Source organism: Pseudopipra pipra, chromosome 26, assembly GCF_036250125.1.
Source record: "Pseudopipra pipra isolate bDixPip1 chromosome 26, bDixPip1.hap1, whole genome shotgun sequence".
Classification (NCBI taxonomy): Eukaryota; Metazoa; Chordata; class Aves; order Passeriformes; family Pipridae; genus Pseudopipra; species Pseudopipra pipra.
The window spans coordinates 1,291,112-1,314,967 of record NC_087574.1 but is presented as its reverse complement, the minus strand read 5'-3'; the positions used below and the strand labels follow the sequence as shown (position 1 = coordinate 1,314,967).

At 62.2% G+C, this 23,856-nt stretch overlaps 1 protein-coding gene across 1 annotated transcript; it reads right to left on the bottom strand.

Annotated features, from left to right (window-relative positions):
- Positions 1-11,136: 11,136 nt before the first annotated feature.
- Positions 11,137-23,212, bottom strand: ADAM11 (ADAM metallopeptidase domain 11). Its single transcript, XM_064636907.1, has 26 exons — positions 22,979-23,212; positions 21,591-21,784; positions 20,164-20,240; positions 19,745-19,811; positions 19,306-19,391; positions 19,158-19,224; positions 18,980-19,028; positions 18,824-18,891; positions 18,426-18,500; positions 18,266-18,337; positions 17,574-17,740; positions 17,414-17,498; positions 17,240-17,330; positions 17,080-17,131; positions 16,829-16,928; positions 16,448-16,519; positions 16,241-16,333; positions 16,075-16,155; positions 15,945-15,995; positions 15,353-15,416; positions 15,177-15,276; positions 14,984-15,103; positions 14,736-14,904; positions 14,548-14,662; positions 13,992-14,082; positions 11,137-13,518 (listed from the first exon to the last, which is right to left on the bottom strand). Exons 1-26 carry the CDS (start codon positions 23,034-23,036, stop codon positions 13,473-13,475), a joined length of 2,310 nt encoding a protein of 769 aa, XP_064492977.1. The 5' UTR covers positions 23,037-23,212; the 3' UTR covers positions 11,137-13,472.
- Between the last annotated feature and the right edge of the window lie 644 nt (positions 23,213-23,856).

Genomic DNA, 23,856 nt, shown 5'->3' with positions numbered 1-23,856 from the left:
TATGCTGCATTTCCGAAGTGCCTTGAATGTGCAGACAGTGGAGCCTCCACTCTCTGGGCAGCCCCTGGGTGGGGAAATATTTGGGAAACTGTTCGTGGTGCTCCTGACTCTGCCCTTTGCTAAAATGATGTGCTGCTGGCAAACTGGAAGTATCATCCCATAAACTCCTATGTCCCACAGGTTTTTTCCCCCTGTAGAAAATGACTTCCAGGAAAAAATGTGTGTATGTGTGTGTCGAGAGCAGGAGTGCCAGAGGTGGAGAGGGCTCAGGCCTCCCTGCACACTTTGTGGAACAGGAGGGAAGAGACACTTTTAAGTCCTGCAAAACATCCAAAAAAACCCTGAATAGGAATGACTGGATTCAGTAATTCCACGTGTTTCTGTGATATTGATGGGAGGAGAAACTTGTGAGGCTTGTTGTTGTGTAACAAGGGCAGGCAGTGAAACCTTTTGGGGAGGATCCCTGTCCTTGCCAAACTAATCTGGTCAGGTGGAGCCCTGGCAGCTCTGCTCTCCCTCTCCCAGGAGCCGACACACAGGAGCTGTCTGGGGGAGTTCCACAAGGCCCTTCCCGAATATCAATGATTCTGCCTTATCCCAGACCCCTCTTCCCTCTGTTCAGTCCAAGGGATTCAGTTCAGACAGAGCAATATGTACAATTTAGCTTTCTGCTTGAGAGCCCAGCCCGCCGTGGCATCCGTGGCTTTGGCATTAAACTGGAATTTCCAATGAGCGGGAGGGGAGTGTGGGACGGTGCCTTCGGCTCTGTCTTTGGCAGGGAGCCACGATCGTCCTGGAGACACGCTGAGAAATGGCTCTGCTTTCTGTGCTGTTGATAATGGATTCGGGACCTTGCTGCTCTCCCTTTTTGCTGTCAGGTTTTCAGGCCTTTCAGTGCATTTTGGGGGCCTGTTTCAAGCAGGACCGTTGTGTTCCGAGGCTACCTCAGCCCTCAGTCCCTCATCAGAGCTGGGTCAGGAGCAGGACTCTGGGAGTCATGGAATCACAGGATGGTTTGGGTGGGAAGGGACCTTGAAGCCCACCCAGTCCCACCCCCTGCCATGGGCAGGGACACCTTCCACCAGCCCAGATTGCTCCAAGCCCAGTCCAACCTGGCCTTGGACACTTCCAGGGATGGAGGAGCCACAGCTTCTCTGGGCTGCTCACCTGGGAAGAGTGAGGAGTGAGGCTCAGATAAATCCCTGCTCCATTCCCATCCCTCAGGACACCCTCACAGAGGCTCCTCGTTAAACTCCCACCAAGGGACAGGAGCATGTCCTTGCTGTCCCCTCTGCACGAGCACTTGCTGAAAATAGCTGTAGTGCTGAGTTGTTTTGGTGTGTTTTCCCTCTGGCTCACCAGGCAGGCCAGGCGTGGATCCCGACTATCCCTGAGCAATCTGGAGAGCCTCTGGAGTGCCCAGAGCCCACACAGCCCCCGTGTGAGCCCCTCTGGGGCTGTGGGGGCTCTGGGAAGGGAACTGGCTGCCCGGCCCTTGGCCCAGCGCTAACCCCAGGCAGCAGCAGCCGCTGATTTCAGGTGAAGTGCCAGGGTGATGTGTGTGAGGAAGTGTAGGTGACATAGGAGGTACAGAGCAAGTGGATGTGGGCAGGGATGGCCCGTGAGATGGGACTGGGCTGTGCAGGTGAGAGGAAATTCATTAATAGGGCTCCTCTAATTAAACAGGGGCCTGAAGAGAAGCACAGAGGCTCTGCCAGAGTGAGCTGTGAGTGTGGTGGGGAAGCTGGGTGGAAAACATGTCTGGAAGTATGAGGGAGAGACATTTGGAGCCTGGAGATAAGCAGGGCTGGTGGCTGCAGCCCACTCATACCCAGCACTGGGGTGGTTCTCACTGTCCCAAACAGCTGCTCTAACCCCATGTGGTGCTTTGGGAACAATTTTCACCATTGAAAGCAGGGAAAATCCTTCCCCTCGCTGCTCTCTTCCCAAACTGCAGCGATTTCCTATTAATGGATTGAAATGAAATAGGTTCCCACCCACTGCTCCCTGTTGTTTGTGTTATTTCCCAATTAATGATCTGAGCCATCCCCCACATGAATGCCTCAGGTCAGTCCCATGAGCCTCTGCCCACCCAGTATATCCCTGGTAGTGAACAGAGTCTCCAGAATATTCCAATCCCAGCGCTGGATTCACTCCAAAAATGCTAAGTACTGGAGCTGTTTCTATTTCTGCTTTTTATTTTATTTTGATTGTGTTGAAAGTGCTCATTTTGTTGGAAGCTGAGCATGTGTTGGTCGTGGGGTCTGTCACAGCTCCCTGTTCTGGCTGTGGTCGATTCCGGAGCATCAGACTTGATATTTCCTTTTGAAGAAATGATATCTGCATTGCTTTAAATGTTCTTGCTTTGGCTTAATGTGAAGGTCATTCCAAAATAAACGTCCAGGAGAGACTTTGGCACAAAAAATACTGGATGGAACTTGGATTTGTGGTGACATTCTCGGGGTTTGGAGAAAAAAAAAATCTTATTAAATCCAATGGATTACTCCAGTCTGAGTGAGATGGCTTCTTTTTTTCCAGCAATAGAATATGGGAGGGAGGGAGAAGGATGTTTACTGATTTGTCTTAGAGCCACAATTTGGAATTTTTATGTATTTGACTCAGTTTAGTAGGAAAAAAAGGGTCGGCATGGAACTAGCTGTGCCTTTTGTGTGGGAACTGCTGTGCAGGGACGAGAACAATCTCATTATAAAAGGGAAAACCCACAAAGTTTGGAAGTCAGGCCTCGGAAAGGGTGGCACTTCGAGGAGGGGGGAAATCTGCATGTTTGCATATGGATGAGCATGCGGGCCCTGCCCAGTGAACTGTGCTGCATTAGCTGCCCCAGTTGAGCCGCGGCTGCAGGAGCCGCTCCTGTCTCAGGCCCGGCGCAGTGTCTGTCTGGGGCTGTCACAGGGTGGCTTTGGTGAGTGTCCCCGCTGTCCCCTCGCTGCTGCTCTGACCTCAGCCCGGGGAAGGAGGGATGGAGCGTTTGCCGTGGGAGCTGGGAGGGAACAAAAGCTGTTTGTCTGGAGCGAGAGGAAAGCGGGCACAGAGCTGCCCTGTGCCCGAGCCTGTGGGGACGGGGCGGTGACGGTCACCAGGGCAGCTCCAGCGCTGATAACTCTGTTTTCTCCACTGCCAGGGCACCCGAGCAGCCCACAGGCTCCACAGTCTGGGAGAAGTGCATGGAGCAGAGAACAGCCCAGATTCCATTGCCAACTCCATGCCTGGGAATGGTAACATCATCCTGAAGCTCACCATGGGTTCCCGTGCAGGGATATCAGGGATCTGGGCTCCTGCTGCATTGGCATGGAATAAAGTGCAGGGATAACCAGGATCTGGGCTCCTGCTGCATTGGCAGGGAATAAAGTGCAGGGATAACCAGGATCTGGGCTCCTGCTGCATTGGCAGGGAATAAAGTGCAGGGATAACCAGGATCTGGGCTCCTGCTGCATTGGCAGGGAATAAAGTGCAGGGATAACCAGGATCTGGGCTTCTGCTGCATTGGCACATGTTCCAGTGCAGGGATACCCGGAGTCTGGGCTCCTGCTGCTCCCAAACCCTTAACCCCCGTGTGTCTTCAAACACGTGGCTCCCCCCGGGTGAGCCCACACAGGCAGCCACAGGCCCCGGCTCAGCGTGTGCTCCCGGGGTTTTAGGACAGAAGCCTTTGCTTAACAACGAATTCCCAGCGAGAAGGTCCGAACTGCCTTTAAACCTCTGCTGCAAACATGGGGACGGTCCCAGCACTCTGCCCTTGCCGCACATTTGTTGTGGGCAGTGGTCTGGTGAGAGCCAACCTTGCTGTGCTCGATCCCGCGCTCGGGAGGAGGGAAGGGGAGGTCAGAGCCGGGGTCACACGCGGGCTCAGCTCAGCGGCCCCGGGCAGATGCGCGGAGCTGCCGGAGGTGCCCCTGGGTGTTCGTGTGGCCTCCAGCTGCCGCTCCGAGAGGGAGCAGAGCGGCTCCCAAGGGTCCCCTGTCACATCTGCCACCCCCGGGCCGATGCCTCGGGTGCCTGAGGGCCTCTCCCACAGCACCACACGTCTAGACGTGATCCCAACTGAGCCTTTGTGGTGCCCACTGACGGCTCCACCTCCTTTCCCTCTGCTCTAAAGTGAGGATAACGCGATTTGTTTCATATTGGATAATGCCAGTATAAACGAGATCCTCACTGCAGGGTGATTTTCCCATTGGAAGCATAGGTTGGGTGTTAAATATTGTCAGCACTAAGTGTTCCTGCCTGTAGCTTTGTGGCAACTGCTTGTATGGAGGCACGTTACGTTCTTGTAGCTTGGTTTGTTAATAATTCAAGGTTTCCTGGTCCCAGGCACACACAGCTTGCTGGCCGGGAGGTTTCATCCAGAGGAGCTGTTCATTGAGACGTGCTCAGTGCCTGATCCCTGTGAATGGGACACGCTCTGCTCAGTTACCGTGAAGCAGCTCCTGAAGGACGGATCCATTTGCAAGAGTTAAATGATGTTTTGCTGTCTGTGCTGTAACTCAGTGCAATCCACCCTCTGCAGCAGCAGGGGAAGGAGCTCGGGGGCTTCTGCTCCCAGGGAAATTACCATTCGTTTTCTCTATATCAGAGGAGACTCCAAATACCAGTTCATCATTGCTCAGGAAATGACATTTTGTTTTCTGCAGCGTGACATTATCACTGTTGTGTAAATTCCATGTTGATAGCTGGGGAAAATACCTTGGAAGGGGGATTTAAAGGCATCTCCTCAGTGTTCATCTGGCCTAGGGAGCCATTTCTGAGCAATCCAGGCTTTGCTGTCCTCCTCCCTGACATTTTTTCATTGGACAGGATGTTCTGGTGACTCTTTGGCTGTTCCCACCTGGCCCTTCTCCAGGTGCCCAAGCTGTGACTCCTGGCCAAGCTGCCTCGTGGCCTGAATTCCCTCTGTGGGGGGAGGTCTGGCTGAGCAGGAACAGGAGCAGGAGCAGGAGCTGTGAACCCACTTTCCTGTTGGAAACAGCCCCAACACAGTTGTGAGTCAGGCTGAGAGGTGAAATGATGCACACCCATGTGTCCTCTGGAATGTGCTTTGCCAGGATCCCAGGCCCTGGCAATGAGTGAGATTTCTTCAGTGAGCAAACAAGCAGTGGTGTGGTTCAGCTCTGCTGTGGGTGTTGGGGAGCACCGTGTGGCTCCTCAGCTCTTGTCTTGCACTTATTGAAAGGTACATCATGACTGAAAGTAAGTTACTTTTGTTTTTTCACCTCTGAGTATTTCTTGTCCCTAGAAAATCAATATTCCCATTTATGAATGTTTGCCAGGCTTTTTATATCTTTCTTCATAAACTTGAAATCACCTGAAAATCCACGATCGACAAACTTTTTAAAAAGCCTGTTCTGCAAGAAAAATGATTTTGGAAACACATTGATGTCCTTGTGAGAAGGGCCTGGGATTCCAGGACGAGGGGGGATGGCTTCTTGCTGCCAGAGGGCAGGGTTAGGTGGGATATTGGGAAGGAATTCTTCCCTGTGAGGGTGGGGAGGCCCTGGCACAGGTTGCCCAGAGAAGCTGTGGCTGCCCCTGGATCCCTGGAAGTGTCCAAGGCCAGGTTGGATGGGGCTTGGAACAACCTGGGCTAGTGGAAGGTGTCCCTGCCCGTGGCACTGAGTGCTCTGGTCTAGTTGACAAGATGGGGATCAGTCAAAGTTTGGACTTGATGGTCTCAGAGGTCTTTTCCAGCCTGAATGATTCTATGAAATGAAATCCTGATTTAATCATGGGGCTCAGAAATCTGGTTTCTTAACCCCTCTTGCCTTCCCTTGCTGACTAGGGAAGGGTTTTTAACAAAATAGTAACTTAGGATGCTCTGCAATGCTCCAATTAGGCATTTTGGTTTTGTATTTGCATTTTGATGTCCAGTGAGGGAGGGGAAGATCCTTGTGAAGGAGATCTCAGTAAAGGGGTTGTAGCCAGTGTAGGGTGAGGAGAGAGTTATATAAAATTCTCTGACCTGGAGGCCACAGTACCACTGATATCCCAGAGAGGGGAGCCAGGATTTTGAGAGACCTCAAACCTAATTCAACCTAAGTCAATAAAATGCTCTTTTCTAGTTATGAATTTAAATTCTTAAGGACTGGGAGGAAAAACTCAGGAAAACGGGAAAACGGAGCCTTTTCTTTGTCAGCTGCCGATTTAACTCAGCAGCCTCTGCTCGCCGGCATCCCCAGGAGGGCCCGGCGAGGTGCTGGGGCAGGGGCGGGGGCAGCGGGGGGGTCCCCCCGCGCCGGTGGGAGCGGGAGCTGCCAGGGGACTGCGCTGCCAGGGGGAAACGGGCCCTCCGGGAATTCCCATTAAGTCCTGGTGACCTGGATTTGAACTGCCTGAGCTGTTCCACGGGGCTGCACCTCTGCTGGAGATCGGGGCACGGCCGCGGCCGCGCGGGGGTTAAAGCGGAGCGTTGGAGGCCGGACCGGGATGACACGGGCTGTGAGCTGGAACAGACCCGCGAGCGATGCGGGCAGCACGAGACCGCTCCTTAAAGGGCATCGGGAAATTTTCTTGTTCGCTGTCTGGTCACAACAGACCGCAGGAATTGGGTTTCCCCCGTTTTCCCCGGGATAGTCGTGCCCTCCCCCCCGAGCCGGCGGCGGCGCAGCCGAAGTTAAAGGACACCAAAGCCTTCGATCACGTTTTCAGGCCACTGGCTGGTGAAAATCCTCCCCCTCCCCTGGTTGTCTGGGTTCTCCCCCCCCTCCAGCCCATGGCCTCTCATGGTCACTGGTGCTCTGACCCACGAGCTGCCCCTTCCTCCCCAGCGTGTGTCCGGCTGCAAGAGGCTCTGCCAGATTCCCATCGGGATTTGGTGATGTCCCCAGTGCCAGGGGCTGCTCTTGCCTATGCTCCAGTTCCTGAGCTGACCCCAGGGCTCAGCTCCTCTTTCCTTTTCCCTTTTCCCCTGACAGGGAGAGTTCAGTGCTGTTGGGGCTGCTCCTGGCAGGTCCATTCCCCTGAACTTGTTAAGCCTCAAAGAATTTTTAAAAGTGATTTTGGGTTTGACATGAGTCAAGTTTGTGAGCAGCTCTGGGAAGGCTGAGTTTCTGCTCAGGTCCTTATTCTGTGCTGTTGAGGGATCCTCACTAGACAGTGGGTCAGTGGTGACTCAGACTGGGCAGAGGAAGGTCCCAGCTGTGATACCTTTGTATTCACCCAAAAGCCAAACAGTCTCAGCTTTCCTCTGCAAAATGTTTTGAGCCCCAGGTGACACTGGCTGTGTCTATACAGTGGGTGTGTTATCACAGGACTTCTAATACTTCAGGGGGCCCATAAGAGAATGGAGACAAACTTCTCAGTGGTGCCTGTTGTGACAGCACAAGGGGTGATGGTTTTGTACTGAAGGACAGTCAATTCAGATCAAATTTAAGAAAGAAGTTTATTGTGATGAGGGTGGGGAGGCCCTGGCACAGGTTACCCAGAGAAGCTGTGGCTGCCCCATCCTTGGGAGTGTTTGAGGTAGGGTTGGATGGAGCTCCAGTGGAAGGTGTCCCTGCCCACGGCAGAGGGCTGGAATGGATGATCTTTAAGATGGTCTTAATCTTCTGTGATTCCATGGTCAGCCGGAAGAGCTCAGGGGCACAGCCAGCAGGAAGGAGCCCAGGAGGTGAGTGTGGTCACCACGACCTGTTGTGTTTGCCAAACTGCTACAAGCATTTACCAAAATTCCTGTGACCATTCATTCCAATCCATTCCAATTCCACCTGCCCAGCTCCACCTGGTCCACCCAGAGCTGGAGTCACCTCCCCTGAGGATGGCCTGTGCTCAGCAGAGCCTGGGCAGCTGGATGCTCTGAGCTCTCCTTCCCCCATGCCTGGTTTCTGGAATGCCTGTGGAGGGATAGGCCTGTGTGAGGTGTGTGGAGCCACTTTCCCCAAAAGGCCTCTTTTCTGTGCACAGGTTTGTTTCTTGTTTCCAGCTGGAGCCTCAATAGCAAAATTCCCATCGTGGGCGAGACAGAGATGGGATGTGCTTCCACCTGAGGTGTGTGTGCTCCTCCTGCAGAGTTTCTCCATGGTGATAAAACTGTAAATTTCCCTAAAATTTACACGTATTAAATAAAAGCCTCTCTCCTCCCCTCCCCTCCCAGTGTCCTGGTTTGTGGTCAGAGTTCAGTTCAGGTTCTTCCTTATTTGCGTGGGAAACGAGGATGTGGTTGTGAAACTTGTCTTTGAGGTGTTATTCTCCTCACCTGGGATGTGCCCCCATGGAACTGGGATGTGCCCCCATGGAACTGGGATGTACCCCCATGGAACTGGGATGTGCCCCCATGGAACTGGGATGTACCCCCATGGAACTGGGATGTGCCCCCATGGAACTGGGATGTGCCCCCACGGAACTGGGATGTGCCCCCATGGAACTGGGATGTGCCCCCACGGAACTGGGATGCACCCCCATGGAGCTGGGATGTGCCCCCACGGAACTGGGATGTGCCCCATGGATCTCTCCCTTCAGGACACAATTCCCCATCATTCCACACAGCAGCAGCGGTGCCTCCCGACCATCTGACGTGTCCCTCTCCTCCCAAAGGTGCCCCAAACATCCCAGGAGGAGCCAGACCCTCCCTCTGCTCACACAAACTGCTCCTCACATGGAACCCCCTCACCCCCTCATGAACCCACGACCACCTTCCTGGGGAGTCCACGAGGGCTTTTGTCCTTGTGCTCACCCCAAAAGCAGTGTCTACCTCGTTAGATTAGAGTTGAAAAATTGCAGCCAGATGGTCGATCATCAGCTTCAGCAACCAGAGGAGTGGGGATATTTTAGGTTCGAGGGTTTCCCATTATGCAATGGCGCAGACACGGGCGGGGGAAGCTTTGGGTTCTTGTTTCTTTGGGTTTACTAATAATGAGGGATTTGTTTGGTTTTTTTTTTTTCCCTTAGGTGAAGGGTCTGAAGCACCAGGAGCAGCTGAGGGAGCTGGGGGGGCTCAGCCTGGAGAACAGGAAGCTCGGGGGGGACCTTCTGGCTCTCTGCGACTCCCGGACAGGAGGGTGGTCCCTGACATAGCCCTGGTTAGTCAGGAGAAGGGAAGGAGCTGAGGACAGGCAGGAATTCTGCAGCACCTGCCTGTGCTCCCAACCTGGGGCAGCTGAGTGGTGGGATGTGGGAGCTGGAAAGGATCTGAAGCAGTTTGTGATGGAGGGAAGTGGCAGCCTGGGGTGTCAGGCACCTTTGGGCACTGGACCTGCTGCCTGCAGTTTTTGTGGTCCTGGGGAGTTGTCCAAGACACATCCAACACACCCTGGTGACATCACGAGTCCCAGCCCCTGGCACAAGGACCCTGCCCTGATCATGCATTGTGGGTGTTGTGTGACCCTGTGGGGCAGCAGGATGGAGCTGGGCCCACCTTAAATCATGGGGTTTGCCCTGCTGACCCTGAAGACTCTGAATAACTCAAGATTCAGAGGCAGCCTGTGCATCTGGAATATTTCTGACTCACTCATCGTGCTGGTATCTCAACACCAGCCCAAAATAGCTCCGTGCTGTGGTGCAGCTCCTCTGTGGCTGGAGCAAAGCTGCACTAAAGCCTTTATGGGGTACAAAGACGCCCCTGCAGCAACAGGCTCACGGTGCCTGGGGTGGGGAAACAGCCCTGTTTGCTCCCAGTCTTGCCCTGGTTGGGGAGGGCACTGTGGTGAGGGGGCAGTGATGGGGGGCTCCTGGTGCAGACCCCTCAGCTCTGCTGTGCCCACTCACCCTGTGCTCACTGCCACAGCCAGAGGCACCTCCAGCATCTTCCTCTCCCCACACCACCCCCTGTGAGGCTGCAGCCACTGGGGGCAGAGCGAGAGGACGATGATGATCCCTTTAATAAGATGGGCTGGACCCTTCCAGAACCAGAGAGAGCCCCCCACCTGGGGCTGGGTCTCCCCCTGGGGAGGCAGCTCCCAGGGGCCACCCTGGCAGCCCCCCGAGGTGCTCAGGGCACCCCCAGCACCCCGGAGTATTGGCCCCGTGCTCAGCATCTCCTCACAGGGTGCTGGGTCAGGGGTGTTTTCCTGCCACGCGTGGAGGGCACCAGAACAGGTCCCTTCAGGGCTCTGCGGGGCGAGGGGCACCTCCATCGCCGTGTTTGGGGGTTCTGGGGGGTTGGTAACAGCAGGAATTGTTCTGCATCCTTCCCCTTGTCCCCTGCGGGCAGAGAAGGGTCCTCCAGAGGAGCGACGCCCGCGTGGTGACCCCCCACCTGCCACCGAGTCTACCAGCAAAGGACCCTGACACGGGGGATGTGCTGCACCCCCCACTCCCAGCCCGTGCCCGTGTCCCCCCAGCCTGTGCCCATGTCCCCGCAGTCCGTCCTCCCAGAGCGGGGCTGGGGCCGCGGGGACACGCGTGGCCCTGGAGCATCTCGGGGACGTCAGGGATGCGGGTCCAGCCCAGGCGCGCATGGGCTGGGTTGGGAGAGCCCTCTCCTGGTCGGTGGTTGTGGAGTGGCTGTGCCGGGGAGCCCGGCTTTTCCAAGGAACCGGCCCGCTGTGCCAGGGAGTCCGGCTGTCCCCAGGAGCCCGGCCCAGCCCCCGCTCAGCATTACCCGGGTTGGTTCCACGGGAAGACGTTCCACCCTCGTAGGTCTCTCTGGAAGCTGGGGTCCCGTCCCCCAGATCCCCTCTCCAGGGGTCGCTGCCAGGATTCTGTGCGGTGCTCACCCAGCTGAGGGGGTCCCTGGAATGGGACAGTGTCCCTGGAATGGCACAGGGACTGGTGGCCATGGTGGGATAGGGTGGGAGCAGTGTCCTTGCACTGGGACGGGGACGGATGCCCGTGGTGGGACAGGGATGGAGCATTGTCCCTGTGCTGGGACAGGGATGGAGCAGCGTCCTCACACTGGGAATGAGCATCTCTGTGGTGGGACAGAGAGCAGCCACTTGTCCCCGCAGTGGGATAGGGTCCTCAGCCTGGCAAAGGCTCGGAGGGAGGGAGCTTGGTGGCACTCGCCATGTGCCATCGGCTCCATTCTGGGAGACTCCCGGCCCAGACATGGGAATCGCGTGGAGTGTGGGACATGGGGAAGACGTCAGCGGGATGAGCTGAAGGGGACCAAGGGCCGGAGCATCCTCACAGATGAAATCCAGGGATGCCCTTGCCCCCGTCCCCGCGCGGGTGAGAAGCGGAGCCCCATCGTTTTCCAAACCTTTATTGTAAATAAATTTCTGCGACATTGCAGGAGGCGGCCGGGGCCGGAGCCGGGGCCGAGCCAGGAGCGCGCGGCAGCTCCGGCACCGGCTCCAGCGGCTCCAGCGGCTCCAGCGGCGGCTCCAGCGGCTCCCAGCACGTGCAAAGCAGGAGCGGAGGCGCGGCGGGCGCTGGGCGGGGGCGGCGGAGCCCCCGGGCCCGGCCCGGCTGCGGGCGGTAGCGGAGCGAGGCGGTGCGGGATGGCGGCGGTGCGGTGAGGGGGGCACGGGGGGTCCCCGCCCCGCTGTGCTTGTCCCCGGCTGCGGGACAGGACGGGGCCCGTGGGTTCAGCCTGCGGGGGCTGGGGGGGGTTCTGCTCTCTTGGCTCTGGAAGCACTGGGTGTCCCCCCCGGCCACGCCACGGGTGCCCCCCTCGTCCCCACCGTGGGCCCTCCCGCCCTCCCGCCCTTACAGCGTTAAAATCATTAAGAAAAGTCCTGATATTTATATATATATATATATATTAATGCCCCCAAACCCAGTGACAACGGTGGCTTCTTGCTCTGAGCCAGAGGCGTCCCCTCGCCCAGGAAGCACCTCGGGGCTGTGGCTGTGGCAGCTGTGGGGACACTGTGGTGACAGTGATAGGGATGGGGGTGGATCCAGACCCCTCCCGTGCCCACGGTGGCCTCAGGTCCCTGTGTCCCCCAGCCCGTCGCTTGTATGTCACACAAGAAGCCACCAGAGAAGCCCAGTCTGGGGATGTCCAGCCACCCCCATTCTGCTGTCCCCCCCCACCCGTCCCCTGTGGTGCTACCCGTGGGTGCTGTGGGTGCCCAGCGGGGCTGTCACACCAGGCTGGGGCCACCTCCTGCCTTGGCTTGGGGACAGCCTCGGTCACCCTCAGGCTCCATGGCAAAGGGGCTCGGTGTGGGGCAGGGACACCAGGCAAGGGGGACACACAGAGGGGACACCCCACAGTGCCATGGGCATGGCATGTCATCCCCCATTGTCACCCTGCTGAGTGTCCCCAGGAGTGTCCCCACACATACAGACACACCCCCCAAGTGTCACCAGGGGTGTCCCCCTCCATGCTGAATGTCACCAGTGGTTGAAGGGACCAGTGTGGCCCCTGGTGCTTTGTGGTGCTGTGGGTTGGGTGGCCCTACAGAGTCACCCCATGCAGAGTGACATGTGCCACATGCCTTGGGACAGGGTCACACATCCCCCACACCTGCCCTGGGGATGGGGAAAACCCATCCTGGGGGGCACAGGTGCCACGAGCCTGTCCTGGGGCTGGGGTGACATGTGTCACCCATGAAAGTGCCCCACGTGCCACCAGTCCAGGGCTCACCCTGTGCCCCAGTCCCCCGGGGAGGGCCCTGCTGTCACCTGCCCCCCCAACTCCAGTGTCACCAGTTTGGGGTTCACCTGCCTGAGCTGGGGAAGTGGTGGGGGGACAGCCCCCACCCCAGAGGAAGAGCTGTCACCTGTGGGTGCCGGTCCCACCACTGGGGACCTCGGGGTCTCATGGCTTGGGGGGTGTAGCCATGACATGGGGGGTCGGGGGAAGTTTGAGGGGATATATCCCATATGGGGGCTGCTGAGCCACTTTGGGGGGGGAGGGAAGCACATCTGGGGGTGCAGTCCTTGGTCCCCATCTGGGCTGGGGGGACACAACTCCCAGGCCCTGCACTGGGAGAGGGGTGCTGGCCTGGTACTGGGCATACTGGCCTCATCCTGGGGGACACAGGGCTGCCTTTTGGGGGACCCAGGCCCCCAGGCTGGAAGATGTTGCTGGGGGGCAGGGAGGGGGATGTGGGGCCGGGGGCTCCCCGCTGGCCCCCGCAGGTACATTCATCCCGGTGCCGAGTGCCGCCAGCCCGGGGGGGCTGGGGGTCCCTGTACATTCGTGGTGGTGCAGTGGGGGGGTCGGGGGGTGGTCCCGGGTGCCCCCCCACCGCTCTCCTCCTCGGCCGGACCCTCGGCAGCGCCGCCCCATTTAATTGCTGTTAATGAGGCGCTGGGGGGGTGGGGCAGAGCAGCCCCGCTCAGGCCCCCCCGGACCTGCAACACAGAAGTGGGGTGTGTTTAGTGGGGGGCTGTGACAAGGGGGTGACACATGGGGGGGACACTGAGCTGAAATGAGCCAGCACCGGGGGGGGGGCTGCTGCCAGGCCCTCCCAGCCGCTGTCCCTGTTCAGCTGTGGGGGCACAGAGATGGAGACAGCACGGCCGGACACACAGCGACACGGACAGACGGGCCCGGGGGCTCCCACGCCGTCAGGCTGCCGGACGGTGACGGTGACAGGGACGGTGACGGGACGATGGGGGGGACACGGTTACACTCCCTGCTGCGCCGGGTCGTACCTTCCTCGGCGGATGTTCCTTGGGGGGGTGGCAGGGGGAGAGGAGAGGAGCATTAGTGCCACCCCCAAGTCTCTGCTGTCCCCCACGGTGTGTTCCCCCCCTCGGTGTCCCTGGTCCCACAGGCAGCAGCAGTGTCCCGGTGCCAGGCAGGGGCACACACAGGGGGCCACTGACACAGCCCCCGCCCCGGCACCCCATGCTTGGGGACAGACACGGCCACGGGGTCGGGGTGACAGTGACACCCCAATGGCACATGCAGGCAGGGCAGGCAGGGCCAGGGGGCAGGCAGGGGCTGGGACAAGGGACCAGGCAGGGCCAGGGGACCAGGCAGGGACAAGGGGACCGGGGGCCACACTGCAGGGGATGACCAGCCGGGGGGACTGGCAGTGCCCCGGGGGGGCACAGGCCTGGTCCTGGGGTGGTGACGGTGCACGGGGAGGACGTGGCCGGTGACAGCAGCAGAGGGGACGAGCCATGCGGTGGCTGCTTACTTAAATCCCCAGCCTGTCCCCCCAAGGACGATGGCAGCCACCAGCACGGCCCCCGCGATGGAGCCGATAATGATATTGGTGCCACTGGGACCTGTGACAGAGGGGACAGGGAGGAGGGGACAGGGTCACACGTCAGTGGGAAGGAGACATGGGGACATGGGGACACAGCCCCAGCGATGTCCCAGTGCCAGGGGGACTTGGGAAAGGGACAAGCCCAGCCACAGGGAACATGTCAGTAGGAAGGGGACATGAGGACACCAGGACACAGCCCCAGGGCAGTCCTAGTGCCGTGAGGACCTGGGAGGGGGACAAACCCAGCCATAGGGAGACACCTCAGTGGGGAGGGGACGCAGGGACACAGGGACACAGCCCCAGGGACACCCCAGTGCTGTGGGGACCCGGGAGAGGGGGAAAACCCAGCCGAGCTGCGGCACCGGGGTGGGGGGACATTCTGGATCCCCGGTGTGGATGTGGACAAAGTGGGACCCCCCAGTCTGCAGTGCCTGGGGCCCAGCGGGGTTGCAGGGAGCCCGTCCCCCCCCGCGGGCACACGGACCCTTGTATCGCTCCGTCTCCCCCGTCGGCTTCGGCTCCGGGATGGGGTCGTAGACGCTGCAGTCCTTCCCCGTCCACTCCGCCCGGCAGATGCACTTCCCCTCGTTGCTGCAAACCTACGCAGGGACGGTGTCACCCCCGTGACCGTGACGCCCCCCGGGTCCCCTCTGTCCCCGCCGTGCCCCTCACCCCGTGGTCGAAGCAGATCTTCCCGTCCCAGCTGCCGGGGCAGGAGCTGAAGTTAAAGGCGGTGGCTGGAAGGCATTTGCGGTCGAGACAGAGCATTCCGGGCCCGCAGGGCGTCCCGTCCTCCACGTAGCTCAGGTCTGAGCCGTCCACCAGCTGCACGTGGCCCCCCCTGTGCCGGGACAGCCAGAGCGGGTGGCACCGGGACCGCCCTGCCCCAGGGCCACCGCTGTCCCCGCGGTGACACCCACCTGCAGTCCACGTAGCGGTTCTGGTGGAAGAAGGTGGTGGTGGCGATTTCCCCGCTGAGTTCCCCCACCCGCGGCGACCCCGAGATGTTGGCGCAGAGGAGGAAGCCGCAGAGGACGTCCCTGCAAGGCGGCGGTGGTGTCACTGGGGTGGCGGGGGGCGCCGGGAGGGGGCGCAGGGACGAGGGTCACTCACTGCTTGTTGCACTGCAGCCAGCCCAGGCCCTCGCGCCCGCAGTTCCCCCGCTCCGTCCCCTCCACGTTCAGCTTCTCGTAGCAGAAGCGCTCGGCCGAGCCTGGGGAAGAGCGGGTGTCACCTGCCTGTCACCCGCCTGTCACCCCCTGTGTCCCCCACCCCAGGCCCACACTCACCACGGCCCCACAGAGCATTGCACTGACGGTCTCGGGTTTTGCAGCGCCCGCCGTAGCATCGTCCCTGTGAGAGGGGAGAGGAGTCAGGGGCTGCAGAGGGACCAGGGGCTGCAGAGGGGTGAGGGGGCTGCAGAGGGGTGAGGGGGCTGCAGAGGGGTGAGGGGGCTGCAGAGGGACTGGGGGCTGCAGAGGGTTTCCCACATGTGCATGGCTGTGGAGATGGTGCAGGGACAATGAGCTCCCCACACGTGTGCCTGGCCCCGAGCCCACCGCCCTGGCTCATGCAGTGCAAGGAGTGGGACCCTCACGTGTGCACAGCCACGGGACAGCAGTGGGCACACAGGGACCCCGGCTGACCCCAAAACCTGCACAGACTGGTTTGGGATGGAAGGGACCTTAAAGAGCATCCATTCCACCCTCCTTCCATGGGCAGGGACACTTTCCACTAGGCCAGGTTGCTCCAAGCCCTGTCCGACCTGGCCTTGGACAGTCCCAATGCTCTTCCAACAAACACGCCCAAGCCCCGACGTTGGAGCCCACGGGGACATGCCCAGCTCCAGGGCCCTGTCTGACCACACAGGGCTGGACTCACCTGCTCATTCTCACAGAAGTATCCATCCAGCTTGTGGAGGTTGGGAGGACACTGTGGGGACGTGGAAAAGAGGGCAGGTGATGCCACATGGCCCCACAATGTGTCCCACTGTGTCCCCAGCCCCCCTCACCTGGCTGGAGTCCCCGGTGCAGCTCTCGGGCATGTCACACTCGTTCACAGCCTCCCGGCAGGACACACCCCGTGGCTCGTACTGTACAGGGTGTGACACCAACACATCAGGAATGGGACAGAACCCTTAGGGGATTCCCAGATCCAGAGCCCCCCCAGCGCCACACCTTGCAGCCCTTGCAGCAGAGCCCGTCGCTGCACATGGCGTCGTGGGTCAGGGTGCACTTCTTGCAGCAGTTCCCCCCGCTCCTTGCACACTCCTGCCAGGACAGCAGCCAGAACCACAGCCATCAGCCCTCTGGCATCCCCGAGATGCCCCCACAGTGTCGGGGAGCAGCCCCCCATCTGGTGAGCAGCCCCCCGTCCCCGCTCACCGCCAGCGAGCCACAGTCACACTCCTCGCCCGCCTCCACGAAGCCGTTGCCGCACTCCGGAGGGTCCAGGAGCTGCCGGGACCAAGGGGGGGACATGGCACACACACATGAGAGCTTCTGGGGGGACCCCGAGCCAAGTGCTGCCACGAGCCCCCCAAAAAGGGCATCACATCCCTGGGGAACGGCAGCACCCCCAAACCGCTGTCAAGCACGAGGGTGCAGCTCTTCCCCGTCCGGTGACCCCAGGTTCAACACCGGCACCGTTACCTTGGCTGTGACAGGGGCTGGGGACACCACGAGTCCCAGGTGACCCCGGGAGTCACCCCCGGAGCATCAATCCCCGCTGTGATCCCCAAGGTCGGGGGTCGGGGGGCCCGTTACCTTCAGGGGTTTGTTGAAGAGGCAGCTGCCGCCGCCGTCCTGCAGGAACTGGTTGTACTCGTCGATGCTGCATCGGGAAAACTTCCTCGGGAGGTAATACCTGTGGGGTGGGGGCCACTGTCACCCCCTGCCCTGCCTGGGTCACGGCCAGGCACCTGAACCGGGGCAGGACCCTCAGCGATGCCCCTGCCGGGAGCAGTGCCACGGGGTGTGCAGGGGACGTGGCAGTGCCACCCCGAGCGGGCACTCACCCTGTGTCCTCCATGATACAGCCCAGCCACGAGTCCGGACACCGGCAGTCCCCTGGGGGGAGAGGAGAGGGGCTGGGGGATGCCGGCTGTCCCGTGCCAGCCTGGCGGCACCGCGGTGTGTCCCCACTGTCCCCATCCCCCCGGCGGTGGCGGGTGGTACCTGCGGCCGTGCGGTGCTTGTTCCACATCATGCCCACGTTCTGCCCCAGGGTCTGTGCCAGTGTCACCGCCATGGCCGCCACGTTGCCGTACTACACAGGAGCCACGGGGTGTCACCGCGGGGACCCCCGTCCCTGTGCCCAGCCCGCCCTCGCGGGGGTCTCTCCGCACCCACCTCGTTGACGCCGCCGGCGCGGGTGGGGGAGCAAATGCCCCCCACGAAGGCGGTGCCGCTGCGGCTGCTCTGGAACGTCCGGCCCCTGCGAGGAAGAGGATGGTGGAGACGGGGGACACAACCCCCGGGCGCGGGGGGCACACGGGGCCGTGGTGCTCACGAGAAGAGGTGGACGGTGTCGCTGTGCTCCGCCAGCCCCTCCCGCCGGTACTTCACAAACTCGTTCAGGGTCTCCAGGGAGTCCGGTCCCATCCGGATCCGATCCTCCGCCGCCCACGTCTCCATGGCCACCAGCACGATGCGGGTGTTGAGCTGCTCCTTGTAGATCTGCGGGGACGAGGGGATGGTGCTGGGGATGAGACCCCTCCCAGGGACAAAGCCACCAGTTACTGGGAACAAACCCCTGGAGACAAATCCCCCAGGAGCTGGACACACACGTCCGTCACCAGGGACAATTCCCCAGGGACAAACCAGCAATGGGACAAACCCAGCAAGTGCCAGAGAAAAAAAAAATAGTGGGACAAACACCCTGGGGATCAACTCCCAAGGGACCAACCCAGTCGGTGCTGAGGACCAACCCCCCAGGATAAACCTGCCAGGAATGAGGGACAAGCTCCCTGGGGACAAACCCATCAGCTTCTGGGGACAGTCCCCTCAAGGACAAACCCCCAGTGACAAACCCACCAGGGATTGGGTACAAACCCCCTCTCCAGGGATAAGCCCACACTGGGGACAAATCCCCGGAGAACGAACCCCCCAGGAACAAACCAGAGATAAGCCCCCCAGCTACAACCCATCCCGAGAGACAAATTCCCCCGAGAGACAACCCCTCCCCCGGGATCCCCCCCTCACCATGTCAGCCAGGTTGACCACGGACTTGGCGAAGTTGCTGGTGAGAACCACGGACTTGCGGAGCTGCAGGAACTGGGGGGACACCAGGGACCAGGTAGGGTTGGGGGGGGCCACCCTGACCCCTCACCCCCCTACCAGCCCCGGAGACCCCCACGCTCACCAGCTGGTGGTCGTTCACCACGGCCAGCTCGATGTACTTGGTCTCGCTGTGCACCGTGTGCTGGGCTCGGCGGACCTGCGGAGGGAGCCCGCGCTGAGCCGGCCCCGGCCGGATCGGCCACCCGGACGGGGCTCCTGACCCCGCCAGGGATGTTTGGGATGCAGGGAGTGGGGAAAACCGCTGGGTGGGCTTGGGATGGAGCCCCTGCATTCTTCCAGTGGGTCCCCTGGGCGTCCCCAAGCCCAGGCAGGAGCAGCACCCGCAGCCAACAGCCAGAGATCAACCCAGGTCAAGCGCCCTTGTCCCCTGCCCCACATCCTCTGTCCCCTGCCTCACGTCCTGTGTCCCTGCCTCACGTCCTGTGTCCCTGCCCTGTGCCCCCCGCTGTCCCCACTGACCTGCCGCCGCCGCCGCAGCTTTGGTATCCCACCCGTGTCTCGCTGGCTCAGCACAGGGAAAAGGCAGCCTGGAGGGAAGGGACAAAGCTGGTGGGACACCAGGACACAGTGCCACCAGTCCCCGGGGACGAGCGCCGGCTCTGCACAGAGGCTCACCCGGGCGGGGGCAGCTGGGGACGCGCTGGACGACGTGCGGTCGGAGGCCCTGTCGTGGGGAGAGGAGTGTCATGGCCACGTGTGGAGAGGGGACTGCCCCGACCCCGTGTCCCCAAGGCTGTCCCCCAGCCTGGGGGAACTGAGGTAGCACATGGCAGGTCTCAGTGCTGCCACTCACCTGCCCGTGCTCGGCGCCCGCCTGGGGCTCGATCAGGTAGGTGGCTCGGCCGTCCGAGAAGACCCCCCTGCAAGCAGAGACGGGGTTGTCGGGGTGCAGAGGGGTGCAGTCCCCCCAGCTCCCCTTTTGGCAGTGGCGGGGTACTCACCGCAGGCCCTGGCAGCTGGAGAGGGCGGCGAAGGAGCGGGGCTGCCCCCGGATCCGGCCCTGGTAGTAGCAGTGCTCCCCCGCACCCTGCGGGGCAGGGACGGTGCTGAGCACGGGGGGTCCACCCCGCCCTGCACCCCCAGGGGCTGCACCCCAGGTTGGGGGCTCTGGGGCTCAGTGCCCGGCACCCTCGGGGTACGCCCACAGCACGCGGGGATCCCCATCACCGCCCCTGTGTGAGGAGCATCCCCCATCACCATGGCAACAGCCCATGCACGAGCTGGTACACCAGGGGCACCCGGGGGCACCCAGGGGGAAGGTGCGTGCTGAGCTGCTGTCGGGGGCACTCCAGGGCTTCTGTAGGATTTATAAACCTGCCACCATGACCCCAGCGCTGGCGTGGCATGGCTTGGCTTGGCAAGGTGTGGCACGCAGCTTACCGTGCTGTGGTTGCCGTTGCCGCCCGCGCCGAGGTGCCGCTCCACGTAGTGAGAGGCGAGGAGGTGGCTGCCGGGAGCAGGTAGGGGGTGAGAGGCCGTGGGGTGGGGAGGAAGAGGAGGAAGAGGGAGACGACAGCAGCCATCCATGCACACGACATCACCCCAGTGTGGGAGCCCTGCCGCTATCCCTATACGTGGAATCATCCCACGGTGGGACCCCTCTCCAGTTTGGGAGGGTGCTGGCACCCCATGGACCCCACGGGCTCAGCCCCCAGTACTGAAACTGGGACGACTCTGCACAACTCCCCCATCCCCGAGCACCCCCAGCTCCTCCACCCCCTCCCTCCTGCTGGGGGGCGGCAGCAGCCCCACGGTGGGTGCCCTCCCCAGGACCCCCGCGGGGGTCACCCATCACTCACTGGTTCAGCCGGAGGTCGAGGGTGAAGGTGGAGCCGAAGGCGTGCACCACGAAGCTCACCTGCGCCAGATGCAGCCCCTGCAGGAGAGCCCGGGCCGTCAGCACCCCCCAAACTAATAACTAAAATAACAATTAAAACCTCAATCCAAACAGGCAGCCCGTGAAGCTGCACTTTTATTTTTAAACCCCAAAAATTCAGCATAAAGGAAATCACTGGGTTTTTTTATCCTCAATCCCATCACCACCCCCGTGGTACCGGGAGGGCTCCCGTGTCCCATCGCCCCCTCCCCAGGTGCCGGGGTGGGGTGGGGGGTCCCCCCGGCGCTGGGCCCAACTCGGCCGCCGCAGCCGAGCCGGCGCTTCTCCCTCCCTGCGGCGCCCGGCGCTCCTGACCTAATTCCTGCCGCCGGCAGCGGGAGATGGAGCTGGAGCGGCAGCGGGAGCCGAGCGCTGCGGCGCGGCCTGAGACCCCGCAAACTCACCGCACGGGTGAGAGCCCAGCCCTGCCAGCGGGTCCCTCGGGAGCTCCGGCACTTCACACGGAGAAGCCGGGAAAAGGCAAACCCTCCCTGGGGCGCCTTGTCCCCTCGCCGGGACCCGGCACAGCCCGGGGATGGAGACGCAGGGGGGGAGAACCCGTTTGTCACCACGGAAGGGGATGTCCCGCGCCAAGAGCGCATCCCCGGGGTCAGGCAGCGCGGCTGGAGAGAGTCACCGGGGCTCTGCCGCCGGGACCCAGCCCCGAGTTCCCGGGACCTCCGCCGCTCCATCCCCCCGTGGCTCTCTGGTTTAACACCTCCCTGGCCTCCCGCCAGCGCGGCGGCTGCCGGCGCTTCCCGGCGTCCGGCGTTTTCACTCGATGCCGGGTGTAAATCACCTTTGCGGTGAGCGCAGCTCATCATCCCCCCTTTCCCCGGCGCGGGCGGGGATCGATGGGCGCCGGCCTGGGCGGCTGCCAGAGCCTCAACCCCCCCGGGCCGGATGGGAGCGTGTGCCGCTCCCTGAAACGCTGGGAGCACCAGCCAGCGGGATAAAGGACGCACCGAGCCCGAGGGGGTTGGGGAGCAGCACAGGGTGGGACACGGGGGGCTGCTCCCACAGGGCCTGGATCCCTCCTCAGCAGAGCCACGAACTCGTTCCTTATGCTGTGGGAGCCCTGCCCGCCACCTCCTCGCTCCCGTTCCATCTCTCCCAACGCCCGGGCGCTGCCAATACCCAGATTTAATGGGATTTCGAGGCACAGCTCGGTGTCCCTTCGGGGTGAATGGCAGTGGGATGGTCCCTGCGGGGACGAGGGCTCTGGTTTGGGATGCTGGTGCCCACACGTGCACTGGGAGGCAGCTGGACCAGCAGCAGCGGCTGCCTGGGGATCTGCCACCCGCCTGGGACCCCGGACAGGGAGCGGGTGGGGGGCTCCGGTTCACTTACGGGTCCTCCTCCTCTTCCTCTTCGTCCAGGTTCATTCCTGACCCTGGTGTCCAGCTGATGCTTTGAGACTTCTCCTCCTCCCGAGCTCTGCCCCACCAACCTGCTGGGGTGGGTGATCTGGGAGACCACCCGCCCGTCCTGCCATCCGGCCCGCGGGACCCTCCGCGGCACCGCCCCGGCCTGCGCGGCGGGACCTGCGGGACAGGGACAGGGGTGACCCCGGGGGGCGGGACACGGGGCTGGGACACGGGGGGAGAGGGTTGAAGAGGGATGGGGACAAGGAGGGACAGGGACACGGGAAGATGAGGACATGGGGGGATGGGGATGAGGAGGGGTAGGTACACGAGGGAATGGGACACATGGAGACAGAGTTGGGAAACATGCTCTGGGGGTGCCCCGAGTGTGGCACTGCATCCCGAAGGGGACACCCGTGGAATGTGGAGGGTGGCTGGACAGCTGGGGACGCGGGGGGACATCCAGGTACGCTGGTGTGTCCAGGAGGGGACACCGAGGAAGCACGGGCTGGGGAGTGCCCAGGGGATGGAGGGGACCGATATGGGAGCACGTCTGGGAGGGGAAGCTCAGGGGGCCTCAGATGCAGTGGTACATCCTAAAGGGGACACCCAGGGGACATGGGGGGGACTCAGAAATGCCATCACACCTGGAGGAAGGGTTAGAGGGGGTGTCAGCATATCATAGAGGGAACATCCAGGGAAAACGGGGACGGGAATGGGGACACATCTGAGAGGGGACATCCAGGGGACAGTGAGGGCCAGGCTGGGGACGCCACCCAGTGGGAGATGGAAGACCGGTATGGGGACACCCCCCAGAGGGGACATCGAGGGGACAGCAGGACTGGTGCAGGGACACCTTCGGAGGCGACACCCAGGGGACACGGGGGTGGCCGCTATAGGGACATATCCCAAGGGGATATGGAGAGCTGCTATGAGGACACCTATGGGGACACGCAGGGGACGGGGGAACCGAGATGGGGACACATCCTGGAGGGGACATGAAGGGCTGCTATGGGGCCACCTCCGGAGAGGGGACACGGGGGGGCCGCTGCGAACACAGCGAGGTGGGGGGCGCGGGGCCAGAGCGGCTGCGGGGTCGGGGGAGACCGCGGGGCTGGGGCAGGTGCGGGGCCGGGGGTGGTGCGGGGCCGGGAGCGGGGGGCAGGTGCGGGGCCGGGGCCGGTGCGGGGGGGTCGCGGGCCCGGCCCCTCCCGGGGCTCTGCGGGGCGGCGCTGCGGAAAAATGTGTCGATGCAGCGAAAAAGCCGCAGCGGCGGCGGCGGGGCCGGGAGCGGGAGCGGAGCGGGACGATGCGGAGCCGGTACCGGGGGCGATGCCGGTGCGGGAGCGGGAGCGGGAGCGGGTCCGGACCTACCTGCCCGCGGGGCGAGCGAGAGCAGCGCGGCCAGCAGCCAGCCCCGCAGCGGGCTCATGGCTCCCTCATGCTCCGCCAGCGGCCGCGCCGGGCCCGCCGCGCCGGGGACCGTCACCGTCCCGTCCGGCCCCCCCGCCCCGGGCCGGGCCGGCAGCGCCGCCCCCGCCCCCGCCCCGCCCGCGGCCCCGGGCCCGCCGGACCGGACCGGCACCGGCACCGGCAGCGCCGGCAGCGGCACCGGCAGCACCGCCCCGGGCCCGCCCCGCCCCACCCGGCCCCGCCGCCCCCGGTACCGGCCCCTTCCCCCCCTCCCCGCCCCGGCTGCCGCAGCGCCACTGGCACCCGCGGCACTGCAGCACCGGAGCCCCGGCCGGCATCACCCCCCGATCGGCATCACCCCCCCGATCGGCATCACCCCCCGATCGGCATCACCCCCCGTCCCGGGCCGGCATCACCTCCCGATCGGCATCACCCCCCCGTCCGGGACCGGAGCCCCCTGCCAGTCCAGGGTACCTCCCACTCCGGCTGGAACTGGGCTGGACCAGCCAGTGCCAGACCCCCCCAGGCAGCATCGGACCATGTCCTCCCCCAGCCCAGACAGTACAGGAGCACCAGGACTTGATCCCCCCAGTCAATACTGGAGCCTCCGAGGTCTGGACCCCCCAGACCAAAAGCAGACCCTCTCCAGGCACTACTGCCCCCCACCCCCCCAGACGGTGCAGGACTCCCTCCACACACAGCAGTACCAGCCCCTCCAGCTGGTACCAAACCCTTCCACATCATTACCAGGCTTCCCAGCTGGAACTGAAGCCCCCCAGGCTGTACAGAGCCCCCTTCAGCCGGTACCGAGTTCTTGAGTGGTCCTCAGCCCCGAGTTG